The sequence below is a fragment of the Myxine glutinosa genome, chromosome 1, assembly GCF_964187855.1.
Source record: "Myxine glutinosa chromosome 1, kmMyxGlut1.1, whole genome shotgun sequence".
NCBI classification, from domain to species: Eukaryota; Metazoa; Chordata; class Myxini; order Myxiniformes; family Myxinidae; genus Myxine; species Myxine glutinosa.
This window is the reverse complement of record NC_136261.1, coordinates 384,611,270-384,625,692: the sequence shown is the minus strand read 5'-3', so window position 1 is coordinate 384,625,692 and position 14,423 is coordinate 384,611,270. Positions and strand designations below refer to the sequence as shown.

Genomic DNA, 14,423 nt, shown 5'->3' with positions numbered 1-14,423 from the left:
CTCATAAAATGTATCAATAAATATTGCATTTTGGACGGAATGCACGCAATAAAAATTGAAAGGTGAGGTAAACTAAATCCTAATGCGAGACGTCACCAATCAGACACTAAAACAGACAAGGGGAAAGATTATGAAAATAAAATGTTTTAAAGCCGATGGCACTCAGCTTTGCTCCAACGAGATCGCCGAATGAAGTCGGCAGCACAAGGCGGCCTGAAGATGCTCGCGCAGGAAACGCACAAAATGGCACAAAGTTCCTCTCCGCGTTGCCACGAACGTGAGGGGGTTCGTGCGGCTGGTCCTCTTTCGCTTGTCTCCATCCAAAACGTGAGGCAGCTCCAGCTCTCCCGAAAAACACCACCGTCAAACAACACCCCTGGCTCCAAAGTTGCAAATGGTTTTTTGTGACCTCCGAACATTTCTCTGCATGAGTGCACACAAGACAATGCGACCGCCACAGCCAAAAGACAGACCGAGCGAGAACCTGCGCGATTCTTCTTCCTCCAAGCTCGAACCTTCGAGCTCTGATGTCACGCTGTCCAATTGCCTGAGTTCATCGGGGGAGGGGCCTCGCGGCCCTCTTGACCGCCCACCTATTCTCAGCCTTTACTGGGCGGGGCCGTTTTCCTATCTTGTTCATGTGGGCGGGCTTACTTGTCGATCGTAATGTCCGGTTACTGTCTGTGATTGCTGTTGTTGTTGGATAAAGATGTGCGTTTTTATGGCTGACTTGTTATATTCGTGAAAAACATTGGGAAAAACCACAGGGAGCAATCACAAACTGGAGAAACTAATCTTGACCATACCTAGTTCAAACAAGCTCCACCCACCGTGTGAAGTCATAAATGATCTTAAGCTCACAGTTTTTCTGCATAAATACATCGAGATTAGCTTTCTACTCGCACGTGGTCTATGCTACCCTACACAGTTCTATCTCCACTATGTTATGTCATCACCTACACCCACAAACCCAACAAAATTGACAAATGCAGAGAATGGATGAATAGGCCAAAGCCATGACATGTAAACATATGATATGATTTGGTACATCACGGTTGGTGAAGGTTGTGGTCAGGTTTCATCAAAATTGTGTTTGTAGTTTCAGAGAAAAAAAATCGAACACCTTTTTGGGGGGTCAAACCTGGATCCACTTTGACACATAGTAGACCCTCTGAAACCCCGATTTTTTTTTCTAATGCCGTGAACAAACTTTAGTCACAACGTACCAAATATCATTTATGCCAGGTTTCGTCAATCCCATCAGCAGTTTCGGAGAAGAAGTTGCAAGTGTTTACGGACTGACAATGCACCACAGCATAAGCTCCCCGGAACTACGTTCCAGGTGAGCTAATCATGTGTTGATTAATTGGTATTGAAGGACTGGACTGGCAAGATACCTAAAAGTTGTGCACACATGTCTTTGAGCCATATTGTCTCAGTTCAGATCTGGCCACAGGTATAAACTGCCATCCGGGTTTAGCGCTTGCATTGAATTCATCAATGTGTGCACCATCCCACGGATGAATGTTAACATTGCAGCAAACCAAGGCCCCAGTGCAAATGAGCATTGAATGATCAAAAGAGTTCCTCCAGTGCAAATGAGTTCCTCCACAGAACAGCGTTCCGTATAAGCTATCGCTGACGATTCGCCAATAAGTGATGTACAGTGGCGGATGTGAGCTTGTATTGTTGGGGTTTTCATACTTGTGCGACTTAGAAATGCCTGCCGCTGTGCAAGAATTTGGATAGAGCTTGAAATGGCCTAATGTTGCAGAGCTTTTCCTGGTTGCTTTATTCAGCCGTCTTTGACGAGCAGAGCCTTGTGTTGACTAACTATCGAATGATAGTCACAACTGGGGATGATTGATGAGGTGAGAGCCGATTGGTTGTTTCCTCCAGTGACAGGTGAGAGATATAAATTGGTTTTTAAAACATGTGAATTGTAATGGACTCAGACTCCCAAACGGGCGACAAGAATGTTGGAGAATAATTATCTCCAAGACGCCGAGCAGAGACAAATGCGAATGAATGAAAATGAATAATCCACCACAACGCTCTCCTTTTCCTTGTTTCACCAGACATCATTTCAGTGCGCACAGTTTGCCTCATGAGGGGATTGTCTCACATTGAAGGATAGAACCACAGCTCAAAGTACACCAACTCGTGCACTTGACCTCACGAGGGGAATTTTCTTGTGCTGGCAGATGGAACCACAACTCAAAATACACAGCAGCCCCTAGGGGCTTGCACCCCTGCCTCACACCTTGCTCAGCTGGCACTGTGGAACCAAGGCCTCAAGATAGTTGGAATCTTCCGCAATGAAGCTAAGTCTATGGGCCTATCACATTCACTGCATAGACAGGATAGTGGTATCTCTTTCTTGTCCTGTCTCCTTTCTGTTCTGCTCCATCCATGCATTGCGTCCACCACCCCTGCCCCGAAGGTTTCTGCAGGGAACACGTCCACCAGCAATCCCTTCTGGTGAAACTCCCAAAATGTAGGAAAACTGTTCACCTTCACCCTTTCATTCCCCTTTTTAACCACCTGTGGAAACAACTTCCACATTCTCTTCCATCTCATTCTTCCCTCAAAGTCTTCAAGACAACTGTTCATCACAATCTCAGATCATCCTCCATCCAACCATTATCTTTTCCACCCCCAAGTGACCCCATTTCAAAGCATTCCCTTTTTCCAGGTAATTGTGATTTCCCACAACCCTCTCCCCCCCACTACCCCCAATCTCAACTCACCTCACCTCACCTTTTTTCACCTCTTCCTCTTTCACATATTTTCTCTTCCTTTTTCACATCTTTTCACCTCACACTGCCTCAACTCACCTCTTTTCGTTTGTTCGTTGATTGGTTTCTTCATCCAAACTTTCCCCTTCCTCTTATTCCTGTGTTTCCTTCAACTTCTGCACAGCTTGTTCACCCCCATGTGTCCACATCCCCTTCCCTTCATCTCACTGTCACTTATACTCTGCTATTGTTGTTTCCTCTTTACATTTTATTCCCTTCCATTCTGCTCGAGCTCTTTCAGGAGCCTTCATCAAGTGTACAACAAGCGTTACACCTAGGTCCCCCGTCGGGGAAGTGATGTGAGTTGACAAAGTGGAACACGCAGAAAACATGCTATGATATGATATTTCGCTCACAAGGGTCAGACAAACATGGAGGCGGCCATCTTGGATTTTGACGTGGCGACCCAATTTTCAATAGCGTTCTTCCTTATGCCTCGAGACACCCACACACGAGAAGGTACTTCGCTTATTTTTCAAGATATTTCGCTCACAAGGTTCAGACATATATATGGTGGCGGCCGTCCTGGATTTTGACGTGGCGACCCACTTTACAATAGCGGTCTTCCTTCTGCTGAGAAACACCCAAACTCCAGATTAGAAGTTGGTACTTCACTTATTTTTCAAGATATGCAGGTTACAAGGTTCAGACATACATGGCATCAGACATACATGGCGGCGGCCATCTTGGATTTTGACGTGGCGACCCAATTTTCAATAGCCTTCTTCCTTTTGCTGAGATACACCCACACACCAAATTAGAATTTGGTACTTTGCTTATTTTTCAAGATATTCATCTCACAAGGTTCAGACATGCATGGCGGCGGCCATCTTGGATTTTGACGTGGCGACCCAATTTTCAATAGCGTTTTTCCTTTTGCCAAGATACACCCACACACCAGATTAGAAGTTGGTACATCGCTTATTTTTCAAGATATGCAGGTTACAAGGTTCAGACATACATGGCATCAGACAGACATGGCGGCGGCCATCTTGGATTTTGACGTGGGTTGCACCCACACACCAAATTCGAATGCGGTCCTTCGCTTACGCATGCACGCCGCATGCACACATGCACGGACGGACACACGGATGGAGGGGAAAGCCATAGTCCCCCTTTCGCTCCGCTGAGCGACGGGGGACAAAAAAAGGACACCCAACACACACACAGATATCATCAGAAGTGATTCACACAACTCACCATTCGGCTGGTCACTTTGCTCCTCCGCCAGACCAAAGGAGTTCACATCCTCTATTTTTATCTGCAGAATCTCGGGAAATGCTTCCAGCTCCTCAACCTTCATTCCACACGCAAGCACAGTCGGCTGTTCCAATTCCGGTTGCACATGACAGGAATCCTTCTCACAGCCAACTTGAGCGTACATGGTGCGTGAACCTTTAGAGGCAAAAAACATCCCACTCTTCCTGATGTTTGCTCCACTCTGAGTACCTTAATCTGACAAAGTGCCAATATGTGAAGTACCTCTGTACTTGAGGCATTATCTTCTGTTTAAATCATTTACAGTACTTTAAACTTTCACCACACACTAACGCACACCCTGTGACCCCCCCCCCCCCCAAAGTGCGTGTCTTAAGACAATACTGTAATTGTATTACACGTTGATGTGAATGTTGATTTGGCCACAGATAAAACTTTCAAAAGTTTAGATATTTTTGTAAAATCTCAGCCTATTCAGAAATGTTAGAATGAAGACATTGAATGGTGGGAAGACCTTACATACAAGCACAGGGGATGTGTATGAAGCCTGGGTATTTGTGCTCAGATATAACATTGCCACAGATATGCTGATATGAAGACAGTTTCCCCACATCAATAACTTTCAAGTAATAAATAAGAAACCACTTTCAAGGAAAGGTTGGAACAACAACATTCCTCTGGAACATGTCCGTTCAGTTCATGTTCATCACACTGGCAAGTAATACTGAGTCACGTGTGTCAAAGATTGAGAGAAAGACTGTTTGTATCATCAGATAGTTTGAATACTGCAGGGAAGTGAAGTTTATTTTGAAATTCAATGAGCGTATTTGCACAGGAAAGAGCAATAATAAAATCGCCAAATCTCAAAATGTGAGTGGGAAGAGTGTGTGTGTGTGTGTGTGTGTGTGTGTGTGTGTGTGTGTGTGTGTGTGTGTGTGTGTGTGTGTGTGTGTGTGTGAGTGTGTGTGTGTGTGTGCGTGTGTGTGAGAGTGAGAGAGTGAGACTTTTTATTACAAAAATATAAAAATACAAGCCAGTCGGTGAAGATACTATTCAGTACAGGCACAATAATAAAAAATACAGGAAAGAAAAAGAGATAATGACAGGAAATCAAAACAGTACAATGAACTAGAAAAGAAAAACAACAACAGAAAAACCGACCACACACCGATTCAATCCAAACAAACCTACAAATATATCATTAATTCATTCTCCTGCACCATGCAGATCCCATCAAAACACCAGATGTTCATAAACTCATCAATACATTTCTTTCTTTCAGAAACACAAAATTCAAGTTTGAGTCTTGCAGATATCAAGGCATTAAAAAAGAACAAGACATCACATTGCCCAATCGGCTTTCCTTTCAGTTTTTCCTTTCTTGATAAATAAATTGCCATTTTTGCCGTGGCCACTAAAAACAAAAACAACATATGTACATGTTCTTTCATATCATTGAAGCCAAAAATAAATGATCGCAGAGCAAAAGTGATCTTCATTTTTCCAGCCATGTAGTTCAGCCATTGAAATAAAGGCACAAGCCTTGCACAATCAACGTACGTGTAGTGAAATCGTATTCGTACTGAACCCGGGGTGATGCTCGCTGCTCGTTGACACCGCTAGGGGCGCGACTATAAGACCCGCTGCTGCGGACGGTGCTCCGAGACTTCTCCTGTGACACGTTACATCTGGTAGACTCGCTAACGGTACGCCAGCATAGAATATTCAGCTTGCTTGCATTGAATGTTATGAATGGTTCCATGTGATGCCACATCATATACTTATTGCATTTCCTGCATTACAGGATGATGTCATGATCTAAATGGAATTAAACCACAAGTTGGACTAAAGTTGTGTGGACCTGATTGGTTTTCCACAACACTTAATTTATTTAGATCTACCGACATGGCTGGCAACAAGACGCTGGCGGTTGCCATATTCTGAGCCGACCTGCAAGCCCCGGGTGGTGGCTTGCAACTGAAGCACTGGCTCAGAGCATTGGAGAATCATTTTGAGGAGCCTGAGACCGCGCCGACGGCTGCCGCGAAGCTAGCAACGCTTCATTCAAAAATCGACTACAAGGTGTACAATTCCATCGCTCAATTCGCGACGTACGACCTCTCGATCGCGGAGCTCAAACGGCTGTACATAAAGGAAAAAAGCCCGGTGTATGCACGATATTTGCTGCTAACGCGACGTCAGCAACCCAACGAGGCGATGGACCACGACGCCTAGGAGCTCCGGCAGCTCTTGCTGGACAGCATCAGGGAGCCACGGACTCCCGCGCAGTCTCAGGATGATCTTCTTTTAGACGCCTATATTGCAGGGGTCTCCCCCCAGGAACTAAGGCTCAGGCTCCTAGAGAAGACCGACCTGACCTTCGCTACAGCACTCGAGCAAGGGAAAGTATACACCGAAGCGCGGATGCAATCGAACACCTATGATCGCACGCGCCTCTTGGCGGGAACTACGCTACACGCCCGGCCGGAGAGTGCTACCTCCGAGGACGCGGACCTGCTCGCGGAACTCCGGGATGCTCCGGAGGAAGACCCAGTCCTGACGGCTGCCGCTACGGACAGACCCAAGGCCTTACGCGGGGCCGCCTGCTTTTTCTGTGGGGGGCCACGTCATGCCCGGCCCGTGTGTCCGGCACGAGACGCAATATGCCATTTGTGCTCGCAAAAGGGGCATTACGCGAAAGTGTGCAGGAAAACGGCACGCGGCTCACGGCCGCGCGCGACCTTGAATGGGCTCATTGCGGAGCTTGCGAGCCGAGCCCGAAACCCGGCGCCTTACCCGGCTTCGAAGGGCAGGGCCCCTCTCTGCGGGCCCCTGGGCGCTCAGACGTCCTTGGCGGGCATCACCGGACAGCCACCACAGTCTCATCCTCAATCGGGCATGAAGTACGTGTCCTTGACCAAACTCCGGGCCACGCAAGGGGCTTTGAAGCCTCGCCAAGCCCCAGCGGAACGTTCTCCTCGTGTCGTCCACGAGCTAACGGTGGCCCTCACCCCGGAAAAGGCGATTTCGAATACTACGGAGGCCTTTTCCTGCCAAAAGTGTCAAAAGGCGTTTTCAAATACTACGGAGGCTTTTTCCCGTCAAAATTGTCAGATTTTGAATCGCGAAACACCGGAATGCATGGGAAAGCCCTCTGATGGCATTAATGGATTCCCCATGGACAACGAATACTCCGGCCACGACCGCAAAACTGCTGCTGGCATAGGATCCACCCGCGAGGCTTGTCTGACCCATTTGGGGGGTTCAGTCCCACTCCCAGCAGGCTCGTCCGGCCTGGCTCAAGCCCTTATTCCCCTCATGGTCGAAGGCCATTGTGTTCGGGCCTTGGTGGATACAGGGTCTACGGATAGTTTTATCGACCAGCGACTAGTGCTCAGGCATGGATGGCGGATCTGGAGGTCTACGAGACGGATCTTCATGGCTTCCCAGGGGCTTCGACTCAGCACGAAGGGGGAATGCCGATTGAAACTCGTGCTAAAGGGACGGGTTTTTCCTGATGTACACCTTATGGTTTTACCTGCTTTATGTGCTGATATTCTGTTAGGACACGATTTTCTTAAGCTGCATGGACGTCTGGTAATGGAGTTTGGTGGGCCTGACACGCTTGTTGTGGGGGCGGACAACGCGCTTGCGGTGTGCACCCTAGCGCAAATGGACATCCAGCCACTTTCGCTGTTCCCCAATCTAACCTCCGACTGTACCCCTGTCGCAGTGAAATCACGGCGCTACTCTCGCACAGACATGCAATTCATTGCGGACGAAACGGCTCAGCTCTTGAAAGACGGTATCATAGAACCTAGCAGGTCACCGTGGCGCGCCCAGGTCTTGGTGGTGCGAAGCGAGGCCCACCGCAGACGCATGGAAATCGACTATTCCCAAACGAATAACCGCTTTACACAGCTGGATACCTACCCCCTTCCGGGGATGGACGCGCTGGTGCAACAGGTGTCCCAGTATTCGGTCTATAGCACTCTTGATCTCCGTAGTGCATACCACCAGATCCCTATCTCTAGGGCGGATCGTATCTATACCGCTTTTGAGTCGGGGCAGCGGTTGTACCAATTTACTCGATTGCCTTTTGGGGTAACGAACGGGGTCACTTGTTTCCAGAGGGCCATGGATGACCTCATTGCGAGGGAGCACTTAACCGATGTTTTCGTCTACCTCGACAATCTTACGGTTTGTGGATATGACCAAGGGCACCATGATGCTAATCTGAAGCGCTTCCTTGAGGTCGCGCAGAGGTAACACTTAACTATGAACGAGGATAAGTGCCAATACTCCCTACGCACGATAGATCTTCTGGGGTACACCGTGACCCATGGCTCTGTCGCTCCGGATAAGGAGTGTCTGCGACCTTTGCTCGACATGGCCCCTCCCTGTGATCGGGCGTCCCTGAAGCGCGCCCTCGGGCTATTCGCCCATTACTCCAAATGGGTGCAAAATTTCTCCGCGAAACTTCGCCCCCTCGTGGCCTGCGACACCTTCCCACTGATTCCGGCCGCATTGGCAGCCTTTGAAGGCCTTAAGGCCGACATCGCCTGAGCCGCAGTGGCGACAATCGACGAGAGCGGATCTTTCGTCCTCGAAAGTGACGCCTCGGATCAGGCCATCGCGGCGACCCTCTCCCAAGGAGGGCATCCCGTGGCTTTCTTTTCACGGACTCTTACCACCGCTGAGCGGAGACAATCGTCCGTCGAAAAGGAAGCGTATGCGATCATTGAGTCTATTCGGCGATGGCGCCCGTACTTACTCGGGCGGTGCTTCCAAATCATCACAGACCAGCAAAGCGTTGCGTTCATGTACGACACCTTACACGCCCAGCGCATTAAGAATGAGAAAATCACTCGCTGGCGTATCGAACACGCCGACTTCTGTTACACCATCAAATATCGCCCGGGGAAGGATAACCGGGCCGCCGATGCCTTATCACGACCGGCTACATGCGCGGGTATCACCTCTTTGGAGGGCCTACGTGTGCTGCATGCCACTGCGGGCCATCCCGGCATAACGCGTTTCACTCATTTTGTGCGGCGTGGCAATCTCCCATACTCGATTGACGATATCCGCCGTATCTATCGCGACTGCGCTATCTGCGCGGAAATCAAACCGCGTTTCTATAACCCTCCCATGGGGACTCTGGTTAAGGCTACGAGGCCGTGGGAACGCTTGGCAATGGATTTCAAGGGCCCATTGCCGGTGTCGAGCAGCTCTTGCTATCTGCTCACTATCGTCGATGAGTACTCGCGATTCCCCTTTGCATATACGTGCGCGGACATGACTGCTGCCACGGTGATGCGATGCTTACAGAACTTGTTCTCAATGTTCGGGTACCCGGCCTATGTCCATACCGACCGGGGTGCGGTCTTCTTATCTCAGGAGGTGTGCGGCTATCTGCTCCAAAATAACATTGCTTCTAGTTACACCACGCCGTACAGACCCCAGGCTAATGGGCAGATCGAACGCTTCAACGGGATTATCTGGAGGGCCGTCATGCTCAACCTCCGGACCCTCGGCCGGGGCCTCGATAAATGGGCTTGGTCGCTACCTGCGGCGTTGAACTCGATCAGGGCTCTCCTGTGTACGGCAACCAACCAAACTCCCCATGAGCGACTTTTCCACCACCCCAGGAGCACGGGGTGTATACGGTCTTTGCCCAGTTGGCTCGCTGGGCCCGGGCCGGCCTACCTTAAACGGGCGGTTCGCGCGAGCAAGTACGACCCCCTAGTGGACAAAGTGCAGATTCTCCAGGCTAATCCTGAGCATGCTCGTGTGATGACGGCTGATGGCCGTGAGACTACCGTCTCCGTCCTTCACCTTGCCCCTTGTGGGGTCGCCGACCTGAGTAGGGAATCGGACGAACCCATCTATGAGACTATGGCCTCTCCCGACGCTCCCATCGCCGAAAGTCTACCGACCCTCCCCTCGCCGAGTCTACCTGGGCCCGACGACTTGGAGTTACCCCCATCGTCACCCGACCCTGATGGCGCCTCCGACGCCAGGGCCACAGGGATACGTGATGCCGTACCCGGGGAATTTCGGACGCGTGCTGGCAGAGAAATTCGCCGCCCGGCCCGATACGGTTGGGTCGACTGATGTTCCGCAACCTGTTCGTGCTGACGCTCGCTCGCTTCTAGCCGCACTGCCGTAGAATTCTGATGGGGGGGAGAATGTAGTGAAATCGTATTCGTACTGAACCCGGGGTGATGCTCGCTGCTCGTTGACACCGCTAGGGGCGCGACTATAAGACCCGCTGTTGCGGACGGTGCTCCGAGACTTCTCCTGTGACACGTTACATCTGGTAGACTCGCTAACGGTACGCCAGCATAGAATATTCAGCTTGCTTGCATTGAATGTTATGAATGGTCCCATGTGATGCCACATCGTATACTTATTGCATTTCCTGCATTACAGGATGATGTCATGATCTAAATGGAATTAAACCACAAGTTGGACTAAAGTTGTGTGAACCTGATTGGTTTTCCACAACAGTACGCATGGAACACATCCTCTGTGTAAACACAGAATGGGCAACACGTAGATGTGGGCGCGAAATGACTCACTAATTTATTAGACAGAATGATCCAGTGTATCATTCGCCACTGGAGATAACCTGTCCTTTTGCTTACCAGCTTACTGTATATTGATTCCCATGTAGGCTCAGATGGGAGTCCTTCCGGCATTAGCCCTTTCCACCTGGCCACTGCATTTAACGGTGAGTTCCCATGCAGAACTGCAGTGCATAACCGATACAGGTCTTTACTACTGCATTTCTGAAAAATGTTTTGTCCCTCACTAATTGGGGGCAAGTCTCCGTGACTAAGCTGTACCAATAAACCAGGAAAATGCCAGTCATTGGATGTCACCAAAACTTCCTGGGTCCATCTTAGTCCAAGTTGGAAGCTTTTCTTTACTATTTCCTTTAGGACTCTTCCGATTATTCTGTTTGACCATATTCCAGTCATATCAGCTATCTCTTGCACCGTCTTCCACCCCCAACCAGAATCATGGCGGAGGTCCAACACTTTGATTATGCCCGCTGTAATAAAGTGTTGATAAAAGTCTCGGCTTCTTGGTATTGCAGGAAACAGCGGGTTGTAAAAAAGGGGTTCTTCCACAAACATGCTTGTAGCATAGGTTTCTTGCTGGCGACTAGTCGAAAGGCTTTGCCAGGCATTCAGAAGGCTCTGATAGAATGATGGTAGATGAGATGTGTCGACATGTTGGAGTTGGACTAAGAAAAGTTCAAGGCCGTATCCGAGCCCGCTTGCTTTTCGCAGCACGTGATAGGCCAGAAGTCGGCTTGGCAGTCGTTCCTTGTCCAGCAACTGCTGTATGGTACACAGCCGAAAAGCCATGATACGACTTTTTATGTCGATCAGTCCCTGGCCACCTTCAGACAAGGGGCTACATATGACATTTGGTAGTAACCAATGGTGACCACTCCAAAAAATATCCACGAGTAGCCTCTGCACTGCCTTTAGTAGTGCCTCTGGCGGCTGAAGGCAGATACACCTATGCCACAGGGAAGAAGCCACCAAATTATTAACCACTAGAACCCTGCCTTTGTAGGAAAGGTGGGGCAGAGCTCGTTTCCACAGTCCCAGTCTTTTTTTGACATGCTCAACAATCCCGTCCCAATTTTTGAGGACATAATGTGGAGATCCCAGGAAAACCCCAAGGTATTTGACTCCGTCTTCCACCCATTTTAACTTTGTTGGTAGATGCACAGGTGGTACCAGCACTCTTCCAGGTGGAATGTTCTTGAGACAGGGAATCCATAAGGCCTTACTCTTGTCCCAGTTACACTTCAAAGAAGAAGTGAGGCAAAAAAGATTTAAACATTCAACAAGTGCTGGGATATCACTCTCCTTCTTAACAACCACACAGACATCATCTGCATAAGCCGATACAACTACTGAAGGACTCCCAGGGGATACAGTCACTCCTGAAATATTTTTCCTAAATAAAATTAGGAGTGATTCCATTACCAAGGAAAATAATAACCCAGAAACTGGGCATCCTTGTCTCACCCCTCTTTGGACCTGTACAAGAGAGCTGAGTTCGTTATTTATTTTAAATAAACTAAATATATTGTTGTACAACAAAGTCACGTAGGCCCTAAAATTGACACCAAAGCCACATGCTTCTAGCACACGATACAAAAAAACATGATCCACACTGTCAAAAGCCCTTTCCAAATCAAGGAATATTATCCCAAAATCTTTTTCCAAGCAATCACATTCCATTAAATCTCTAATCAAAAAAATATTATCATAAATAGATCTGTTTGGGATGCAGTAATTCTGATCATGGTGGAATAGATCACCGATTACCGTCTTCAACTGACTGGCCAACACTTTTGACAATATTTTGTAGTCCGTACATAATAACGAGACCGGCCGCCAATTCTTTATCTGTCGTAGATCCCCAGTCTTTGGAATCAGCGACACCACTGCTCTTCTGAAACTTAGTGGGAGTTCTCCAAGCACCAAGGATGATTCCAGGACATTCAATAATTCAGGGCCCAAAAGGTCCCAAAAAGCCAAGAAAAATTCTGCCGGTAGGCCGTCAATCCCAAGAGCTTTCCCCGAGTCCATTTCACTTAGGGCCTGCGTTAGCTCAGGCAAAGTAATTGTTGAATCCAGGCCCAGGCACTGAGGCTCAGTTAGGGATGAAAGGTGAGAAGTTAAAAATTCCATGGTTTGCTCACAAACATTTTGTCTTGCATAAACTTTTGAAAAAAACTCTAATGCACAACCTTACATCTCCAGGGTTGGCAACCATGTTTCCCCTAAAGTCTTGTACAGAGAAAAGGGTTTTGGGTGACTTATTTACAAAATCCATTTGGAAGAAAGATTTACTCGGGGTGTCCGATACCTTTAAATTGTTTATTCTTAATCTGATTAACAGGCCTGCTGCTTTCTCCTGAATCAGCTCTCAAAGTTGAGCCTTCTTTTCAACCAATAACCTGTGGTCTCTTCTGATATTATCTTTAGCCAGTTTACACTCTAACCGTATAATATCAGCTTCTAAACAAGCCATTGTTATATTTTTTACGTCAGTTTCATTTGAAACAAACTGCTGACAAAACACTCTAATCTGAGCTTTTGTGTTATCCCACCATAATGCTAAAGAAGAGAAAGAGGGCTTTCTTGAAAGTTGGATGACCCAAAAAGCACGGAAGGCGTCTTTAACCAAAGCATCTTCGAGAAGACTGGTATTGAATATCCAGTATGCACTTTTTCGTAAGGGTTGAGGGAAAAAGAGGCCCATGGTAACTAAATGATGATCAGAAAACAAAGATGGAAAATTATTTGGAGAGATAACCACATTCCTGAACTGTGAGTTTTTGTACCAACGGTCAAGTCTAGCGAAGGTCATTCTCCCATTGGCACATCGTCCCCAAGTATACTCAGATTTGTTGGGGAAATGCAGTCTCCATGCATCTAGCACACCCACTGCCGAAAAATAATTTAACAAATCAGTACTACCTTCGGGATGAGGTTCTGCTGTATTTCGGTCTACACTGGGTTTAAAGGTGCAATTAAAGTCACCCCCCCATGCAAATACAATTATTGAGATCTATCGACTGCATGTGTCGAATTAAAGATGAAAAGAAAGCTCTTCATTCCACACTCTCACATGGTGCATAAACGTTGAATAGTGTAAACCAAATATTATTAATGACCAGTTCCAATGAAATAAACCGGCCTTTAATCACCTCCTGGAAGAGGCATGACTCAGGTACTAGGCCTGGTCTGAGTAAAAAGGCTACACCAGCAGAAGAAGAAGACATGTTACTAAAAAAACATTGTCCTTTAAAGAGGCGACACCAGTCGTACTCCCCATTTTGAATTATATGGGTTTCCTGGAGTAAGAGTACATCAATTTTCTTGCGCTCAAATAAACTTTTCACCTGAACCTGGCGGTTTTGGCTTGCACCTCCGCCGTTCATATTTAAGGTTCCAAAGGTGATTTTTTTTCATGGATTATCAAAAGGCGTGAGCGGTTGTTGGGAAATCTCGCTCCCTGCTTTTGTAACAGCCTTTCTAAGCCGATGAAACAGCGACCTTGTTAAATGAAATTCATCCGGCCTCCTAATTATGTCCTTTGCAGCCTGGATGAATGAAATTAAATCAGGAAAATGATCTTTTACAATCCCATTTCGGTGTCGGTAGGTGTCATTCAGAAAAGAAATAACAAGTTGAGGGGCTATGGATGACTGATACGATGAAGATTGAGACAACTCAGTCATCTCAACTTCATCCTCTGAATCTGACAAATCAGAAACAGCTCCGCCCGGGTCACATATATCAGTCTGCACAGTCCCCATTTTGATTCCAGCCAAGTCCGAAGATTTGCTGGAATGTTCTATGGTAGTCA

At 47.7% G+C, this 14,423-nt stretch overlaps 1 protein-coding gene across 1 annotated transcript in view; it reads right to left on the bottom strand.

The window, feature by feature from the left end:
• The window catches only part of LOC144889557 (uncharacterized), a 50,945-nt gene that overhangs the window by 378 nt on the left and 36,144 nt on the right, over positions 1 to 14,423 (bottom strand). Inside the window, exon 2 of the mRNA XM_078770249.1 lies at positions 3,999 to 4,193. Coding sequence (XP_078626375.1) covers positions 3,999 to 4,182 — 184 coding nt within the window. The 5' untranslated portion in view covers positions 4,183 to 4,193. The remainder of the gene's footprint in view (positions 1 to 3,998; positions 4,194 to 14,423) is intronic.